General features: G+C 46.4%; 7 protein-coding genes across 7 annotated transcripts; 3 read left to right on the plus strand and 4 right to left on the minus strand.

The window, feature by feature from the left end:
• Window positions 1-273: 273 nt before the first annotated feature.
• HD556DRAFT_1448824 (uncharacterized protein) lies at window positions 274-1,792 on the minus strand (the record flags this gene model as incomplete). Its single annotated transcript, XM_041307499.1, has 8 exons — window positions 274-370; window positions 432-586; window positions 639-812; window positions 859-997; window positions 1,047-1,240; window positions 1,289-1,400; window positions 1,452-1,604; window positions 1,656-1,792. 8 exons carry the CDS (start codon window positions 1,790-1,792, stop codon window positions 274-276), a joined length of 1,161 nt encoding a protein of 386 aa, XP_041154690.1.
• Window positions 1,793-3,965: 2,173 nt separating this feature from the next.
• On the minus strand, window positions 3,966-4,700 carry HD556DRAFT_1246902 (uncharacterized protein; the record flags this gene model as incomplete). Its single annotated transcript, XM_041298648.1, has 1 exon — window positions 3,966-4,700. A coding segment is annotated over one exon (735 nt), but the record flags the coding sequence as incomplete, so codon positions are not given.
• Window positions 4,701-5,955: 1,255 nt separating this feature from the next.
• On the plus strand, window positions 5,956-8,023 carry HD556DRAFT_1312799 (uncharacterized protein; the record flags this gene model as incomplete). Its single annotated transcript, XM_041300716.1, has 9 exons — window positions 5,956-6,255; window positions 6,308-6,388; window positions 6,451-6,600; window positions 6,890-6,902; window positions 7,103-7,189; window positions 7,374-7,462; window positions 7,566-7,624; window positions 7,730-7,913; window positions 8,003-8,023. 9 exons carry the CDS (start codon window positions 5,956-5,958, stop codon window positions 8,021-8,023), a joined length of 984 nt encoding a protein of 327 aa, XP_041154692.1.
• Window positions 8,024-8,230: 207 nt separating this feature from the next.
• Window positions 8,231-8,677, minus strand: HD556DRAFT_1312800 (uncharacterized protein; the record flags this gene model as incomplete). Its single annotated transcript, XM_041300717.1, has 3 exons — window positions 8,231-8,443; window positions 8,490-8,561; window positions 8,606-8,677. The coding sequence occupies 3 exons, from the start codon at window positions 8,675-8,677 to the stop codon at window positions 8,231-8,233; spliced, it is 357 nt and encodes a 118-aa protein (XP_041154693.1).
• Window positions 8,678-9,211: 534 nt separating this feature from the next.
• HD556DRAFT_1448828 (uncharacterized protein) lies at window positions 9,212-9,791 on the plus strand (the record flags this gene model as incomplete). Its single annotated transcript, XM_041307500.1, has 4 exons — window positions 9,212-9,310; window positions 9,359-9,500; window positions 9,561-9,668; window positions 9,721-9,791. The coding sequence occupies 4 exons, from the start codon at window positions 9,212-9,214 to the stop codon at window positions 9,789-9,791; spliced, it is 420 nt and encodes a 139-aa protein (XP_041154694.1).
• Window positions 9,792-15,771: 5,980 nt separating this feature from the next.
• HD556DRAFT_1409615 (uncharacterized protein) lies at window positions 15,772-17,058 on the plus strand. The gene is made up of 6 exons (XM_041304121.1): window positions 15,772-15,938; window positions 15,994-16,176; window positions 16,235-16,602; window positions 16,654-16,737; window positions 16,788-16,988; window positions 17,039-17,058. The coding sequence occupies exons 3-5, from the start codon at window positions 16,252-16,254 to the stop codon at window positions 16,854-16,856; spliced, it is 504 nt and encodes a 167-aa protein (XP_041154695.1). The 5' UTR covers window positions 15,772-15,938; window positions 15,994-16,176; window positions 16,235-16,251; the 3' UTR covers window positions 16,857-16,988; window positions 17,039-17,058.
• Window positions 17,059-17,835: 777 nt separating this feature from the next.
• Window positions 17,836-18,782, minus strand: HD556DRAFT_1448831 (CHAT domain-containing protein; the record flags this gene model as incomplete). The annotated part of the gene is made up of 2 exons (XM_041307501.1): window positions 17,836-18,672; window positions 18,720-18,782. 2 exons carry the CDS (start codon window positions 18,780-18,782, stop codon window positions 17,836-17,838), a joined length of 900 nt encoding a protein of 299 aa, XP_041154696.1.
• Window positions 18,783-18,845: the final 63 nt, after the last annotated feature.

An 18,845-nucleotide genomic window follows, 5' to 3' on the forward strand; every position in this document is an offset into this window, starting at 1 on the left:
GTTGGCTGTCAGATGCTAAATGCGTGATGAAGGTGGGTCACTCGTGTCAACCATATGGTGGCGCAGAACGTTTCAACAAATGATCTATTATTCGACATTTGCGCAGAAAAGGGTCTTAATTTCATTGTCGATTGTACTGCTCGGATCTCACTTGGCAATGCATGACGTTATGGGCCACAAAATTCAATCATTGATTCATTATCCTGAAAATTGCACAACGTAAAGGTACATGCAGCTCCTAACTATGTACTAGTACGTTCCAACCCAACTAAGCTAGTGGTGACGCCTTTTGGCCAAAGTCATGGCGACTGACATCTTGTTTGCCTGCTGCGGGCGATAATCGGAAACAAATCTTCGACCAAAAACTTTTCTAAAAAATGAAACCCCGATGACTCAATTGAAGGCAGTGTAAAGACGCCAAAGCTACTTACTGATTCCACCAAAGTAAGAGATCGTCGATTTCTTTCGCTGCTTCTGGCGTTGGAGGAAGCTCCAAATAGTCAACTATGTTGTCATAAAATTCCTGATTGTTGAATTCGTCATCAATGATGCGCCAGGATCCTGAGCTCGACAATGCGAATCTCAGCTGGGCCCTCTAATCAGCAAAGTACGCAAATGTTGAGTTAAATAGTCTGTACCTGAACAGACACATAAGCTATGGCTCGAGGTTGGACAGATCGCATATCGAGTAGTGTTGCAACGTCACGCCGAGTGCGACGCTCACCACTGTTCCTGTTGTGTGCAGAACGAGCCGAGTCGACAGGTTGTTCCTCGTCTGTGGAACTTGGAGAGGTAAATACACGTTTAAACGCCTGGAGACAGCATTCAGTATGGTTCTGCCACATATATTGATCGTACCTTTATGAGTAGCTTGCCTTTAAGTAGACCCTTCGTAGGATTCTGGGGGTCATAGCCTCCATCCTCGTACAAGAATGAAGGCCAGGAACAAGCGGTGATGCGATGATCAGGATGGTAGTCTTGAATGGAGGCTCGAACACTTCGAATATATAAGTTAGTCACGATGCAGCTTATAAAAGAACCCTTACGTGGGATTGCTCCAATCGTAATCAACTGGGCACAGGAGCCCACCCGTCACGTCGTTGTAAAAACCCCGACCAGATTTGTCTTGTTTGTGAATGGCAGGATTCGGTGCGGGAGTACGTTCCATTAGCCATTCAGCCACAGAGCGCTTAAGACTAGCAGAGTCGTCTCCCCTGGCTCCGTCAGAGCTTTCATTCAGCTGGATGTGAGATACAGCGATGATTTGAACTGTTTCGGTGAATCTCACCTTGCTGTATGCAAAAGCAAGAGTTTCGTGCTCGGCAGATGACCGTAGCAATTTACGAGCCAAGGGGCACCATGCCATAAGTTTCTTGAAGGAGCGATACCGCCTATTTTCACTAGAACATGACCTGAGGGTTAACCAGTAAAATTTGTGAAAATGCACGTACTCTAGGTCATTTGAATCCATTAGATCCGCGTCGGATTCATTGGCAGCGCCCAGTCCAATGCGCCTATTGAATTCTGCTACCACATCTTCAACGCGCTCGGTCAGGCACACGAGCCTTCGAATTGATCGTCCATAGAATATATTCGAGTCATTGCTTTGATTATTTATTAACTTATTGTACCGAATTTTTAAACACTAGACATACCTTTTCTTCCCAGGGAGCCCACGGACTCGGAGGTTTGTATTTTCTTCCTCCAGTGCAGCTATTCGTCTTTTAAGAGTGATCAGAGGGTGAATTTCGTTGTTGTCTGATTCAGATGGAGATGGGGATAAGGTCGCCATTGCTCATGGGATGAAAATGTCAAGTGGGAACTTGGAAGTGGGTACGACAATCAATTTAGCTGAGGAAACATGGCGGAAGTGAAGCACGGACCTTGAAATTGAAACAGCTAATTTCTCAGGGATCCTTGGCATGGTACCGATAGTCCCCGCACAACGTCATGTACTACGTGCGTTTCCGAAGATCCGGCACCTTTCGAATATCGGCTCCGTACATTCTTCAAACCTGCATAGACAGTACGTCACATACGTATTGACTGAACAGGTGATAGAATCGATTAATAATTAGTAGAGTTGGCTCCGGGATGATTCTGTCAATCAGTGTGAGATGAGCCTAATCAAGTTAACGTGCGTGAACTAACGGTGATTAAACAAAATTTTGCAGCCCACCTGAGTAAAGGCAGAGCAAGAACAAACAATTCTTGAATGAAATGGAAAGGCGGGCACTCTAAACCAAATCAGAAACGGAGACATTAAACCGAGGGAATAAAATGATTCTGTCGATCCATCTGATTACTAGATCAAAGATGGGCCTAATCAAGTTAACGTGCGTGAACTAACGGTGATTAAACAAAATTTTGCAGCCCACCTGAGTAAAGGCAGAGCAAGAACAAACAATTCTTGAATGAAATGGAAAGGCGGGCACTCTAAACCAAATCAGAAGCGGAGACACTAAACCAAGGGATAATCACCTGAATGAAATAGAGGAGGAACTCTAAACCAAAGTTATGCCCGGATATTCGTATGAGTTATCATGCGCCGGCAGGCAAATCAGATTTGAAATCCTTTACAACAAGTGTCAGAATGTCATTGAATTGAGACGAAGTAACGATACCCCTCAGGCCATAGGCCCGCGTATAACACCCAAAACACAAACTCCATGTCGTCTACTATACTTACCAACTTGGAGCTCGAGACTGACCCCCACATCTCTTATCCTTCCATCAATGATTTTCTGGCCGAACTCGAAAAGGCGGAGCCACGGCGCGGGTGGATTGAAAAGTTTCTCCATCCGCTGATTTCACTGGGGGTCAGGACAGTGGACGACATAGAAATCATTTCACCTGAATGCCTTACCGTTTTTCACCGCCTCTGTCCTCTCATGGTCATGGATTTCTTTGTCCATATCATCAGTTACCTCAATGAAGCCGGCCATTCGCATCAGAGTACTAGCTCTCGGCCATAATGCGGAAAGCTGCTGGAAACAGTAGGTGAGAATAGTGTTGTGCAATGCCTGTTCAGTAGAAAGCAAACCTTTGTTACCAGCAGCCCTACTATCTGTCATAGTACATCTACATGCTGGAGTAGATGTTTTCGAGAGATAGGAGAACGCAATCCTTCGGTCATTATGCATACAAGTCCCCCAGATCCTTGACACAATTAGTGAAGTGTATTGTTAACTGTAAGGTGTAGTTTAGCACCATTTGTATTAAGGCCTTGAGCCGTAGTACTCACAATTCTTCTTCTGGGCCCGGACGTGATTCGCAGTTTATACTAGGTGTAGTTAGCGTCATGTATAAGCCTTGAGCTGTAAAGCTATGTACAATTAATAATAACAGACTTGGAACACAATGCAACGAAAGCACGCACCTGCATCTGATCTGCAAGTCAGGCTTCAATGATGAGTTTGGGGGTGTTGGTCTGCGTCCAGGTCATTCTACCTCCATGGTGCTACCATCACTTCCCCTTACTGTCAGTGCACTTGGACCGCTAGATGAAGGCCCATCATATGGAAGGCGAAGAGTACAAGGTAAGCATTCGAAGAAACTCTAGAAGATATCTGTGCCACAGAAATCACAAAGATATTGCTAGCAGGTATCGGCCATGCGTAGTCAGTATTCAAGTTCTTGCTAGAGGACATCATAAGGCAACTCAAGTAAGTGATAGAGATCATCAGCGACTCGGCTTGCTGAAGGTCCGGGTTTATAGTGGGCGATGACTGGTCAGGGTGAGGAGTACTTGTCTGCTGTTCTTGGAGTTTCCAAAGCATCTGCGTCTGATAGCGAAGCGCACGATACATATGGTAGCACATCGAAGTCTGTACATCGCTCTGATTGAAAATGATTATTGGTCTAGCCACAAAGTATATCACGATACGAAATGGCCGGAAGATCAGAAATGTATGATATCGGATGACGGTACACTGAAAGGCCCTCCTGTTGAGAGCATTAGCCGGTCATAGTGTGCCTGCAAGATAGAGAGACATGCCTTGGGTACTAGTGCGTCTCCAATCTACTACCTGATCAGCACCCTTCCAGAGAGACATGTCGCCACCTCCAAATTCACCCCAGGCGGTGGGAACCTGAGATACCAGCACGATGCGAGAGTCGCTAAGGGAATGAAATTCCAGGAATGTTTGGACTGCGTTGATATCTTCTGAGACGCGAAAAACAAGTATTTGGAGGTGTGAGGGAGCGAGAAGGGACGCTATCAACTCTGGCTTGGTCCTCCGCGTATGGATATGTAGACACAAGTGCGTCAATCCATCAAGATACTCCAGACCAATGGTAGAGTTCCATAGCACCCAGCCATTGAGAATTTCAAGATGCGTTACTGTACTGAAAGCCTTGAAAGCCGAAAGGGAGACAAATTCGGTGTGACGAAAAATTAAAGATATACTAAGTGATAATGACATTAGGGGGAGGTTATTCAAGGGCTGCAGCAGAGGATTTGTCATTCCATTGAAGTCCGATGGCGCAATCCATAACGCAAGATTGGTGGTACCGCTGCAGAGCGAAAGGATCTCTGCGGCCGTACTCAGAAGTACATCGCCCTCAATACACAATGATTTCACAACCCTTCGAGGAAAATCACTACAGCGCTGGCACCGAATACGAAGTGATGAAAGAAAGGACATAGCACTACTTTCGCCTGATAAAACGATTTTTCCATAAAGTAGTGTTTCAATCCTGCAGCAGTACTCAGTAACATAGCATCAGTGTGCTCTGCCTCAACCCTTCGGAATTGCTCACCAGTAACGTACCCTCTGTGAAACGAACAGGAGGGAATAAGCTTGCTGCATACAATCAATAGCGAGAATAATGATCTCTCTCTCGAGTTCGAGGGGAAACACTGGCATTGGCGCGACTGAGTAGGCTCGTGATCAGCCTGGCATATAGTACTACCACGGATGTTCAAGTGTAGCCAGGCTGGTTGATCTCGGAGTGGCGAAGCGAGGAGTTTGAAATTTGAAATTTGATACGTGCCGGAGGTAGTTACAATCATATAGCACAAGATATGCGTCTGCTCTCGCTCAGACTGTAGGCTATGTTAAGTTTTAACTATGGTCATGTGCATGAGTTCTGTACGACATTTATTGCTCGCTGCTCGAGATACAATTCAGAATCTCCCAATGTGCATCAGTAAACCAGATATTCCCTGCCGAGGCGCTCATTTGAATCAACATGTCTGCCGGACTCAAACCTTTGAAGTCAACATGTCTAGGCCCAAACCTTCGAAGTGAACATGTCTACCGGACTCAAACCTTCGAAGTGAACATATCTAGACAAACCTTCGAAGTCAACATGTCTACCGGACCCAAACCTTCGAAGTCAACATGTCTACCGGACTCAAACCCTCAAAGTCAACATGTCTAGACCGTCTGTCAGCCACCTAGCGAACAAGGATATTGCTACATACCGGCCGGATCATGTTACAATTAACGAGGAGCTCGGAGCTGTCAAAGGACTTTAGACTGTCCTGTAAGGAGTTATAAAATTTTACAATATTACAGAGAATCAACCCTGGAGTGCGGCTTTACCTAAGTCCGTATTTCAAAGATCCACTTCTATTAAACTAACTCAAATGTCAGCGCGTGAGTCACCATGAAACACGTCGCCTACTTTCAGTAAAGATCAGGTTCTCTGGGCCTGCATGCCAGAAAATCTCAAGATGTGGAGCTTCGTGACATCAAGTTAGAGTTGCATTTTACCCCGAAAGATTGTCCCTAGATATCAGCATCGATAGACACGGTGGCGAACATGAGACTTTAGGATGCCATTGTTGGCTAGCGTCAGATCTGTTTTCAAAATTTGGCAACGACGGCGGGAGCATCGAAATTCTTTACAATGCGGACCAAAAGAATTTCTGTAACGGAGCACGAGTCTAAGTCCTGAAAACATGACATAATTTAAATACCCTTACACTTGACGGAGTAAGGAGGAAACATGTCGTCTGACTACAGCTCTGATAATAGCTCTCGCCCTTCTGACTTCAATGATGGGGCTGAGGCAATCTTAATGAACACTGACTTCGGGTTTGAGGACCACTCAGGGAGGTCTACTCCAGAAAGTCATATCGGATGCCCGGGGTATGGCCATGGCCAAGGCGGCCCTGTGTATTCCTGTGGATGCTATAAGCATAATTTGAATGGATTCGCTCGGTTCCAATCCGAACCTTCATCTCTAGACACTCAGCAGGCATGTCAGCTTGCAGATGCCAAGTTTCGAGCGGCACATCCAAAGCTAGTATGTGTCTGTAGATTATAGGTGGCCATTGTAACAGCTCTAATTTCAACAGTTGGGAGCTCACGGTGATGATCACAACAATGACGACTCGGGTGGATCTGGTTCAAAGCGAAAGTGGTCTGAAGATGATGGGGTGAGTACTACGTCCAGCTCAATTTTTCGACTGACACACTCACTCCGCATAACTTTGGCCAGGATGTGACTAACATGAGGGCAACGTCAGTACCTATTGTTGAGCTTCCGCCTGAGAAACGCACGAGGATTGAAGGAAAATTCGAGTCGTTTGAAGGGGAATCGCCGGCGCTAGCCAAGATCATGCAGGAGGTCGAGAGAATGCGTGATACTGTGAGTAGGATGGGAGTAGTCATTAATAGGCATCACGCAGTTCTTCTTGAACTCTGTAACACTATTGAGAACCATGGGATGTAACTTGTTGTAATTCTTCATACTAATGTAATAACAAACAGTATCATCCTTGAAGCTTGATGGTTGCTGAGCAGTGCTGCCTAGTATGATAGAGCCGACTAGTAGGTCGGAAGTTCAACATCACTGTTAGCCAAGATCACGTGCTTAGCCGCAACTAACCCGTGATCTTGCTTGGATTTTTGGTTGCACCATGATGATGCACTCTTAGTGCCGCGTTTCAAGTAAGTACCCATTGTTTGAAACAGGCCATTCAAGATGTTCACTACTTTGATTATTCTCATACTGCAACGCACGACAGATTTTTATCTAGCAATCATCGGTCGCACATCAGCTTGTTAATTAACTGGTGCGTGACGTTGCAACACTAGTACTCGATATGCGATATATCCAACCTCGAGCCATAGCTTATGTGTCTGTTCAGGTTTAGCCACTCAATTCAAAGTATGCGACTTCCCCCAACACCCGAAGCAGCGAAAGAAGTGGATGATCTCTTGCTTTGGTGGAATAGGTGAGTAGCCTTGGCGTCTTTACACTACCTTCCATTGATGCATTAACACGTTGAGATTTTATTTTATTTGGTCGAAAACATGTTTCTGACTATCGCCCGCAGGCAAACCACATATCAGTTGCCATAACTTTGGCCAAACGACGTTGCCCGTAGCTTAGTTGGGTTGATGCCCATTGTTCTCAAGGACATCATCTTCGCAGTATTATGAGGCTTAGGCTGAAGCAAACTTCCCCTCACGTGGAGATCGCAGATATCGGCTTCCTCAAAAAACCGGTTACTGACTACGTGACTTAAACCGTGGTCGCTTGGATTTGACATAGCCACGTAAGTAACTATATAATGAATTATCATCGACTCGAGCTTACCCTATCATCAGATTCCTGGTTTACAGACTTTCATTCGGGATATGGCTCACTACACGCTCAGTCCCGTGAGGTACGGGCCAAATGTGTTCGCTGTCAATTTTGAATAACTTCTTTCTGGTGTACCCCTTGATACAGCTATTGGCGTCGTTTGAATCACTGTTCAGGCTGCTTGCAGGCTCAAGGCGAGCAAGATTGGTGGAGGCTCTCCTGATCTCTATGTCAGCATCAATGATCGCGAGGAACTCGCAAGAACCAAGCATAAGTTGAGCATGTTAGCATGCAGGACCGACTGGGACTTCTCAGTTCAAGCTAGGTGCTGCGAATTTAACGAATCAAGTCTGCTGGGAACGGCATCTGACGTCAGTCTCGACTTCTCCCCCAATACCTCTGATCATTAAATTTCACCCTATTCACGCGTGTTGTTCACTGATACAATGGAATATCACAGATCTGCCAATTCTTCGGCTAGTCATACATGTGCGGGCAGCCCAGCAAAGTCCGTTTGAACGACATCGTAGCGTTTGTGGTGTTACATCGTGTATAGTAAGTGGGTCCAATATATGCAGCCGCTAAACCTCAGCCTCAGCCTCTTAGAACTTCGAACCCTCTTCATGCATATGGCCGAAAATTCGTAAGTCCATGCAGAATTTCATAGTTAACGGCTCACCTGGAAGCGCTAACGCGCACCTCTAAGTCCCAGCAAATACTCCAACTCCTGCATTTCCATCTCAAACATCCGGCGCTCCCTAGCGATCCAGAGCACCATCATCGCGCGCGCTTCTTCTGACCAGGCCGGAGGCAGAGGGTAGGGTTGAAAAGGTAGGTTGGGGTTGTAGATTTGTTGGTGCACGCGGATTCGCGCAGCATCCCATCTCACGTACAGTATTTCCTTCAAATATGTTAGAATTTTAGTTGCTGAACGAACTGTTACTTACAAGTTGCCTTCCAGTCAATGTGAACGTCACGTTGCGAGGCCTCGGTGCGACTCGCAGAAGGTGTTCAGGGATCTGTAAAACGTTAGTGAGTAGTAATTAGAACATCCTCGACGTACCTGGTGACCTTGGTTTCCGTCTCCGTCCCCATCTCGATTTCCAACTCCGTTAGCATTAGCGTAGTTGTTCATGATTGTACTAGAGCTACTGGTAGATATAAAATTGAACTAAGAATGAATTAATGCTTACCTTCGTCGTTTGAGTTATCGCGTATAGTAGACACGTCCCGATTTGGACAAATGTGTGTCGCCGGCATTTTCCAGAATGACGCGTGACGCGCTATGTCATGTTGGATACCAACAATCACTGCGGAAACGACAAAATGCCCAGACTCTATCTGGACGTGGATGAGTCGTGTATCCAGACACAAACTATACCTTGTAATGTATCTGTACACAAACCAGATTTGAGTAATTCGGAGGTCGCAGCTTTTTGACTTTGGATAAAAACGGACCCACGGTTAGAGGCGACACGATGTAAACACACCCAAACCAGACCACAGACATATGTTCTTACCACCAAACCATACACGTCCAAGTAGCGTTCTAAACCAGACACTAACCAGGCTACAGGTATCCTCAAAAGATGCATCCGGACGTTGGGATAGCCCAAAGGGTCAAGTCACCACAAAAAATCGTTAAGTCCTTTTATTTCGCATCCAAATCATGCTCATGTTCGAAGACAACACCATACGCCTTGAACTACCTCTCAAGTACCCAGAAACAATACGTGTCACATTTATTCCAGACGTACCTGGGCCCCTCGTATGTTTTTTTTGTTATTGTCGAAAACTTAGCGTCTCATGTTGCTAGACAATCGAAATCGTACCGTCCACTTGCACAACCACGAAGTCTCCCGAGACACCCAAGGAAAAACATTCAAACTCACGAACTTTTATTGGCCCGGCAATAGATGACTCTCCTGCGAAACCATCTATCTCTAAGAATCCCGTCGGTGAAGTAATCTCTCGTCCCTCTACAACTCACATAGCTGACTTTCCCGCTCTAAATACAGATGATAGTGTGACGGAACCCGAGTCTGAAGTAGAGCAAGGAGCTCCTGATGTGGCAGACAAGGTTGCATATGTGGATTGTATCCACCAGAAGAGGGCTGGTCGAACTGGTGAGAACGCATCTGATTTAATCCTAGTCCGTTCTGCTGAGATCCACCAAAGTCATACATCCCATGCCCTCCACCATGCCCTCCACCATGCCCTCCACCGAGTCCTTCACCATACAAACCTAGACCTGATGGGTTGAAACCACTGTGGCGATTATCGGGCGCTGTGTCCATGAAAGGATCACTGGGAATGGCCGGGGATGATGGAACTGGGTGCGGATTCATATTCTGAACCCCTTGAGCCATGCTAACAGATTTTTCTGCAGGTGTCGCGGCAGCTCCTTCTGGACGGCGCTGCATGCTTAATTGGTGCTGGAACATAGCACTAGTACTGGCAGGAGGATGGGGACGACAGGGACGACGGGGATGACAGGCCTAGGGATGATGTGAGGATCGTCCAGAAGCACCTTTACAACCTGCTCCCGCGACTTCTTGCTTCTCGACCACATGGACCTTCCGCTCATCCATTCACCGGTACTACATCCTTTTCGCTAGCTTTCTGCTTGAGGTGCTGCTGCGTAGGACAATCCGTGATGTATTCTGTTATTGCTATCTATATGCAATCTATACACAATCTATACACAATCTATACTCTGTCCATACCTGAGGAAATATATATTCAATTCCTATCTACACATGGCCTCGAGTATGGTTTGTGTGACAGACCTCAAGCTAGACATTAGTTATTACATATAACTACAGTACAGTTACGGTCCGAATAGCGCGCCCTTTCATACATGTTTTGGACTTAGACAGACGACCTTGCCTGTATCTAGTTTGGGTATGGTTGACTGTTCTATCTATACTCAATCTGGATACGGTCATTTTCTCGTTTCCGCAGTGAATAGAGAATAACTGACAGGTTTATCTGGAGGGAGGCAATATGTATTATAATCAATACTAGATTGTCCCACCAGTCCGTGTGTCCTAAGAGTTCGCGCACTGACTCTAGCACACGCATTAACTAACAAGCTCTCATGTTTTATTTCTTTTACTGCTACTAGCCTTAGACGCGTTAATGACGCGAAGGAATCACGTGACTAGTTTTTCTTCCGGTGTTATTTTGAGTTGTTTTGTTGATGTTCGTTGCACTTAACGTTCGCCGAGCCCTCTGGCGCATATGAAGAGGCAATGAAATTCGTTTATACTCTTAAGGATCTGACGGCCTTTCTGTTACTCATTGCTTTTATCAGTATGTCCCTCAGATGCGGGGGCGAATGCGGCCGATCATTCTCAGCACCAAGAACTTTGACCCGTCATCGTCAGGACTGCAAGCACTGGCAGAAGCAGCTGAGTGTGCAGTCACAACACTTCAAACGGATATCTGCATCCCTGCAAGACTCAGGAGCTCCTGCTGCGAAGAGAACAAAACTTAGTGCCCAAGTAAGTGCATTCGTTGTACATCATATCCCGATCTCTGCTCATTTGGATATTAGCCAACTTCTGCCTCGAGCTCTCCACCGGTGAACACCATGTCATCTGATTCTTCCGATATTCCTGTATCTCCCTCCAACATCCATGATCCAGTAGCGTCCTCATCTAATACCTCCGCATTTGACATCCCGCAAGAGGAGCAGCGTGCATCAACTTGCATTCCAAACCTGGAGGTGCAGCCAGACAGTGGAGCTGGCCGTCCCTCTCGATCACATCGGCGGCCTTTACGATTCAGGGATGAACTTCCGGTACCCCCACCTGCCATTCCAGAACCACCTTCAGCACCCATTCGCCGGGTAGTTCTTTATGTTTTCGATTCTTTTCGTACATCCCTCAATAAATTTGGGATTGGAAGGGAGTATCGTCACCGACCATCATATGACCCGGATGCCTTTGTCTCCATTGACCAGCTATCCAATATCACGCCTGATCCCCCTCCCCTCAATGAGCCAGCTAATCATTCTGGGAGCCCACCTCCATCGCAGTCACCCCCTTGGCCATGGAGAAATATGAGTATATGGCGCTTGATGTCTTGGAAGATGTCTAGTAATAGCGGTCTGACGCCTGAATCCCAAGTAACCCGCCTCGTTCGCGAAGTATTGAAGGCCAAGGATTTCAGTCTCGATGACGTACCTGATAATTTCAATACCCATACAGAAATGATGTGTTTCGATGCCTCTGAAGCAACACTGGACCCCAACGATATCTTTCGAAGGGATGGCTGGAGGGAATCGGCAGCAGAAATACTAGTGCCAACCAGGGAGAGAAATGCAGATGGGAATGGGCAACCATTTACCGTCCCAGGTTTTCATCATCGGCCGCTTGTGGCTGTCATTCATGCAGCCTTCTCAGAGGCATCGTCACGCTGGTTTCACCTCACTCCTTTCAAACGCTTTTGGAAATCGCCGTCGACCGGCCGAGAACAACGTCTATACGATGAGCTCTACACATCGGACGCCTGGAATAAGGCCCACGACGAGCTGCAAAAACAAAAGAGGGACGATGGGTGTAAACTGGAACGGGTGATTGCTGGACTTATGTTCTGGTCCGATGCGACACACTTGACTCAGTTTGGGAATGCTTCTGCATGGCCAATCTATCTTTTTTTTGGAAACCAATCGAAATATGCCCGTGCCTGTCCGACCACCAATGCTTGTTACCCCATCGCATTTATCCCTTCTGTAAGTACCCTTCCCATCAGAAGACCAGTGAGTACCCTGACACAATTTGTCTCTAGCTACCGGAATCTATTGTGGGTTTCATCCGCAAATTTATCAACAACAAGAGCATCAACGACGTCCTCGCCCATTGCAAACGGGAATTGTTCCATGCGCTTTGGCGCATTCTATTAGATGATGAATTTGTAGATGCGTATAGGAATGGGATCGTGATCAAATGTCACGATGGAGTCTTTCGACGAGTCTTTCCAAGGATCTTTACTTACTCTGCGGATTACCCAGAGAAGTGAGCTCATTTGTCCCCTCAACTTCCACGTATTAGCTGACAACCTTCAAATAGAGTACTTCTCGCTGCTATTCGCGACAAAGGAGATTGCCCATGTCCCCAGTGTTTTGTGCCGAAATCGTGCTTTGATCGGCTCGGTCTCAAAGCTGATATGTTGGCGCGCATCAAGAGTGTGCGTTTATACCTCAGAGACAAGATTGTTGTGGCACGTGAAGCTATATACAAGCTAGGTGCTCCAATCAAAGGTGCTGCGGCCGAGCGTCTTCTGAAGTCGTTCTCACTGGTACCAACATTAGTGAGTGCACTTATCTATAGGACCTTTTGGATTATTTGAGTGTACGTTTCACTTAGAATACCTTCACTGAGCGACTTGGGCCTCTAGGCCTTGACTTCTTTCCTATACTCGTCGTCGATCTATTGCATGAATTTGAGCTCGGAGTGTTCAAATCCGTCCTCAAGCATCTTATAAGGCTACTTTATGCCATCAATCACGAATCAATAGCTTTGCTGAATGAACGGTACATTCCATTAGCATAGCAGCCTCACTTGACGTTGACAATCCCTCAATATTAAGCTTTCGCTTAATTCCGTCATTTGGAAAAGGTGCTATCCGACGTTTCCCTTCAAATGTGTCCGATATGAAGCAAAGAGCTGCGCAACATTTCGAGGATGTCTTACAGGTGAGTTCGATCTCTACTGTTCTTGAATTATCATAATCTGATTATTGTCCAGTGTGCGATTCCGGCATTTGAGGGTCTATTCCCAGACTCGCATGATGAAGTTGTCCGTATACTCCTCTTTCGTCTGGCTGAATGGCACGCCATTGCGAAGCTTCGAATGCATACAGACGATTCTCTTGACCTACTCAGTCAAGCTCTTAGACATCTAGGACAGTCGCTTCGAAAATTTCGGGACTCCACGTGCTCGGTGTTTCACACTGTGGAGCTCCCAGAGGAAATAGCTTCCCGTCAGAGGAAGAGTGCTAATCTCAACTCGACGTCTGCAGGAACAGGGTCATCTGGGGCGCGTCCAAAGGCCTTCAATATTCGAACTTACAAGTTACACGCGCTTGGTGATTATGTAAGCTCTATCAAAATGTTTGGAACCATGGACTCGTACACTACTCAAATAGTATGTGTGCGTTCTTTGTGGAGTGGCAAGTAAACAACTTGATTTTTTGAATTTCTAGGGCGAGGTCGCACACAAACTCCTAAAAATGTTCTACCGGAGTACGAATAAACAAGATCCTTCGAAGCAACTAGCTAAGCAAGAAAGGAGACGCACTCGTGTCAGACGTATGCAAGAATCTGGCAACACCAGCAACAACCAACCTGCTGGAAACTCACTACCGCTGGAAGCTCACCATTGTTTATCAAGTTATCCAGGCGTTGTCATCAATTTAGCTTCGTATCTTGAGCAGCATCGAGGCGACCCAGCTGTTGTGGTAAATATTTTCTTGCACGACTGTTCTGACACATTCAATAATACTACCTGACAGGACTTCATTCCGAAAATGAAAGACCACATCCTTTCCCGGTTGCTGGGTTTAGAATATGATGGTGATGAACGAGACTTCACGGACGCCGAGCGAAATGACGTGCACTTTATCAACAATCTGAACACTGTTTTCCAACCTAAACACTTACAAATTAACTATACAATGTACGATGTCCGTAGGGATCAAGACACGCTCAGAACTGGACATGGCTCTACGGTGATGATGTTGTCGAGAGAAAGCAGTGTGGGCGCTCACCCTTTTTGGTATGCACGGGTATTGGGCGCGTTTTGTATCAATGTTCTTCATGTTGGCCCGAACGCTCGTAACCGCTCACCTCAGTCCGTGGAGATCTTGTGGGTGCGATGGTTAGGTGTCGTACCACAGTACCGTTGGGGCTTCCGAGAAGGCCGCCTCCCAAAAATTGGATTCATTCCTGACTCACCCGGTGCCTTCGGGTTTATTGACCCATCGCTAGTGATCAGGGCATGCCACCTTATCCCTGCTTTCGCTGACCATCGCACGGATGAGCTTCTCAGACATGGTCCCTCTGTGGCAAGACTACCTGGAGAGTTCGACGACTGGGCTTCATTTTATGTTAATATGTGAGATTTGTTTTGCTACATACTCATATCCTCACCATAACTCCGTGTAGTTTCGCCGACAGAGACATGTTTTGTCGTTTCGCAGGCATAGGCGTCGGTCATGAAGTTCAATACGACTCATCGAACATCATCCAGCCCGATCGTGCAGTAGGGAGCAGAAGTACTGGTGTTAGTTGCGGAGAAGTCTCGGATGATGATGACCTTGAAGCTGACATGGAGGGGCTCGACAACGCTAACGTTGACTTCGGAGATTGGCACGAAGATGAATGTGATGGAGACCTGGATGATGAACATGACGATGTCAACCAGGACGACTCCGCAGACGAGGATGAAGATGAAGTGATTCCCGAAGATTGCGACAGTGATGTAGATGACTTGGATGATTATAGCAGCCACTCGGACTCTGAGGATGAAGGACCTGCATTCAAATTTTGATGGTGATTATACTTCCTCGTACTCTCTGTTTATTTGCTAGTACATAGGCACCCGACCTTTGGGTGCGGCCACTAGTACTATAATGTGATTGAGGAAGTAATGAATATTTTTGTTTATACTAGACTAACTATTAATCTCAGTCGGAAATCGACCAATCTCTCCTGCGGCAGCATTCCATGACACAGATTTCAGTTGACTGCCAACAAACAAACTCGGTACTCAGTCATGGTGATGGAAATGATTGCATTCGGCTACGACCACCTGTAAGTCATTGTATGACATTATATCTCCTAACCCCCATGATGGACTTAGGCAGATGGCACTACATTCTAGAACATATCTGTATCGATCATATAACGGAAATATCTCGCGATAGTTTGTGTGCGGACACTACAATCATGATCATCGTCGCTAGTAAGATATAAACTTTGTGCAGTTTTATGCTTACCTGATATTGCATTCTAATGAAACTATCCGATGAGCAGGAAATGATACCGTGAAACCATTTAGAGTAAGAATGGTAGAAATCTAAGCGTCTGTGTATCATCTGATACACCTTTAGAATGGCATATCAAGTGTCGCATCAAGGCAAAAATTATCAAGGGGTGATAATATTACACGTGCTTGATATACTGTTATATTCCATTATACTACGTTACCATGACCAAACAGAATTGGTTAAAATTATAATTTAAATATTGTCATATCGAGCTAAGTGAATTTCAGTGATGAACTTGGGGGCCGTGCGGCGTGCCAGTCACGCGTCTAACTTAGCGCACTCTGGTTTCGTGCTAATCCACCTTGCAAGACACTGAGAGATAAGATGTCGTATTACAACAGGTAAGATTCCAAGGCTTCTGCTGCAATTATCAGGTCTAATGGAGTCGTTTATTAGTCCTCCTCCTCCATACCAGCAACATGCTTCAACCACGCCACAAGCATTTCGTCCTGGCCATTCTCACTCTACTACACAAGGACATACACATAACGGTAATTCGCAGAACTATGGGCATCACGGACATGGTTATGGACGCCAGCCCTCGATCGCGGTACCAAAGCGCCCCGTTCCCCGGATCGTGTAAGCCTTCATTCTTCACACATCTCTTTCGACAATTGGTATTGATGGAGGTGATTAGAATTCATTCCAGGCACGATGTCTATAGCACAAAAGCATAGGCAGTTGTTGATACTTATCTTTAGGTCCAATGAAACCGATCCTCTCCTTTCGAGAGAAAGACATCGACAAAACCATGACTTAGCATGTTGCTTCTTCATAACTATCGGAGCTATATTCATTTTGGGGGTGTTTTATTTCCTCCCGTCTATGCCCCCCGATAAGATTGCCTGGACCAATCTTGAATCTCATTCCTGCACCAGTTATGCAACAAGGGAGTACGTAGCAGAAATGAATGTCTCACCTTGGAGCCGCCAGTGGACGAATATCTGCATGAGTACTCCAGTGGTTGTCCATGGCCAGCCTCACTTTCCCTCCAGATGTGAATATGTTAGTTGACGTTTTTCGTTAGTCCTGATAACAGTATTTGACTTGGTGTAGCGTTCAGGTACGGTAATTGGTCATTTCGCCGTCAAATATAACGAACCAGACTGCGTCACATACTGGAGCGGATATAGGGATTGGGTAAGATAAAAGTTTTACTTTGCACCTAAACTCACCACTCTACCTCACAGGGATGTATCGCTAAAGGCTCGCGGAAGAGAGTGAGAGGCAGATGCACTGTTCACTGGGACTTGATTTGATCTTCATTGTAGCACATTGAACAACATCTCATGAACGTACCGGCCAACGCAGACTATAAGGAATTCTGTGCGACAACGCCTGCTCGTTTCTTAGACCAAGAATTCTCTGGTGCGGACTCGTGCTTCAATAGCGTACGTGCAATTGAGCCATCCCTCCTAAATTTTATCTGACATAGCTCTAGATCTGGGGTGTCTATGGGCAGTGGTTCATCAACGACCCAAGTTGTTGAAACGAGTGGAGCATGGCTTCTCATACCTATTGATGACCACTATTACCTCTATTTTTTTCCCGGCATTCGTGTTCTATTTACTGATGAAAATTGTATTATGTACCTACCCGTGCGGCCCGTTGCACGTTTCGAACGAAGTGACCAAACGGCATCTGCAACCGTGCCAGGGCGAGTTATCGAGGACTTTCAGTACTGTCTGCAGCACTCAGTACGCGACCTTACCTCTGTGGAGCAACTCAACCATTGCTGTGGCAGCCGTAGGAGCAATCTACGATCAGAACCGAAGAAACGAACAAATACGTACGCCACGGGGGTAGCAAGGATAGTTCACGGGTAACTCACTGAAATCAAATGCTACGGCTGCGCTCAATAAATTGAGCTGTGACGACGCAGGAGTGAAGCAGATTCATTCAATCTGACGGGGTGTGTGGCACTAGTACAGAACAGAATAATAAAGTATTATGCAGAAATGTCATTAAACGAGTAAGCAACAGTAGAGCGAGGCAATGAAAACTTGAAATACAACACATGTAATAATATAGCGAATCTTCTAACTACACACCTATACGGACAAATACGATCTGCTGTTCTAATGGGACCTGCTTGCGCAACGATTTCACGGACGTGTGCAGTGCTACCGCAGCGCGTGTGCAGTCCAATTTTTTCGAATCATCAATGAGGTTACGGTAAAAAGCAGACACGACCTGGCGTGCAACCTCGTCGTCAACAGACCACGTGGAACCAATCACCTACGAAATCCACAGAATTGCATAGCTGTAGCGAGTCGACTCATCGGGACTCTTCTCATCGCCCACGGTAGTGTGGTAGGCCGATAAAAAAGCAAACTGTGGGTTCTGCCAGTTGATCCGGATGATGTCCTTGATCATGAATGGGCGGTCGCGCATAGCGAAGGAGAACTTGAACGGCTGTGTCCGATTCGGCATTCCGTGGCAGGCGAGATGGAGCCATTGATTATGATTAAGTGCGTCGAGTGCGCCATCGACTGTTGCGTTGCCATCCTCGAGGGGTGTGAAGGAGACGATGGGGGCAACGTGCTGAGCGACGGCGGCTAGCTCGAAAGCGACACATTTGAGCTCCTTCCCTTTTACCGGGTTGCCTTGACCGATAGCAACAAAATGTTGTGAGGACGCATCTCGAGAAACCTGCTGTCTCGCACGAACGAGAGTCGCCAAAGTGGGGGTATAAGAGAATATGTCAATGTCAGACAAATTGTCTCTCTTCTTCCCATAGGGTCCTGCTGCATGGAGGGGAAGCAGCGTGAATTCAGCAGTGGGACACCACCAGATACGCGAACCAGGGCGAGCGTTTAAGTCCTTGAGAGCTTGGACCACGGGGTCAACAATATCATTCCAAAGTTTGCGAAGGATGCCGACAAGCTTGAGTTGATGATCAGAAGACCCAAACTGCTCTGCGAGTGATTGGAACTCGGAGGAGATTTCGGACACTTCGACTTGTGTGATATCAAGTGAAACATGAACATGATCTTCCACTCCATGGATGATCAAGACGTCGCAGCTGTGCTGACTAGCATTGAGGATGATCACTGGACCATCTTCAACGGCCGTCTGGAGGTCAGAAAACAGTGGAGGCAGGAGGCCACAGTGAGCTTGACCGACTGAGGCTCTGTTTGAGAACTACATGGGGCTGCGGTAAAGCAAGGCGTGATGGAAATCATGATGATCTACCTTTACCGATATTAGCAATATAAAGCTGTTGTCCGATCGAATTGAATTTTGTG

The sequence above is a fragment of the Suillus plorans genome (genome assembly GCF_016647745.1).
Source record: "Suillus plorans strain S12 chromosome Unknown HD556scaffold_80, whole genome shotgun sequence".
Classification (NCBI taxonomy): domain Eukaryota; kingdom Fungi; phylum Basidiomycota; class Agaricomycetes; order Boletales; family Suillaceae; genus Suillus; species Suillus plorans.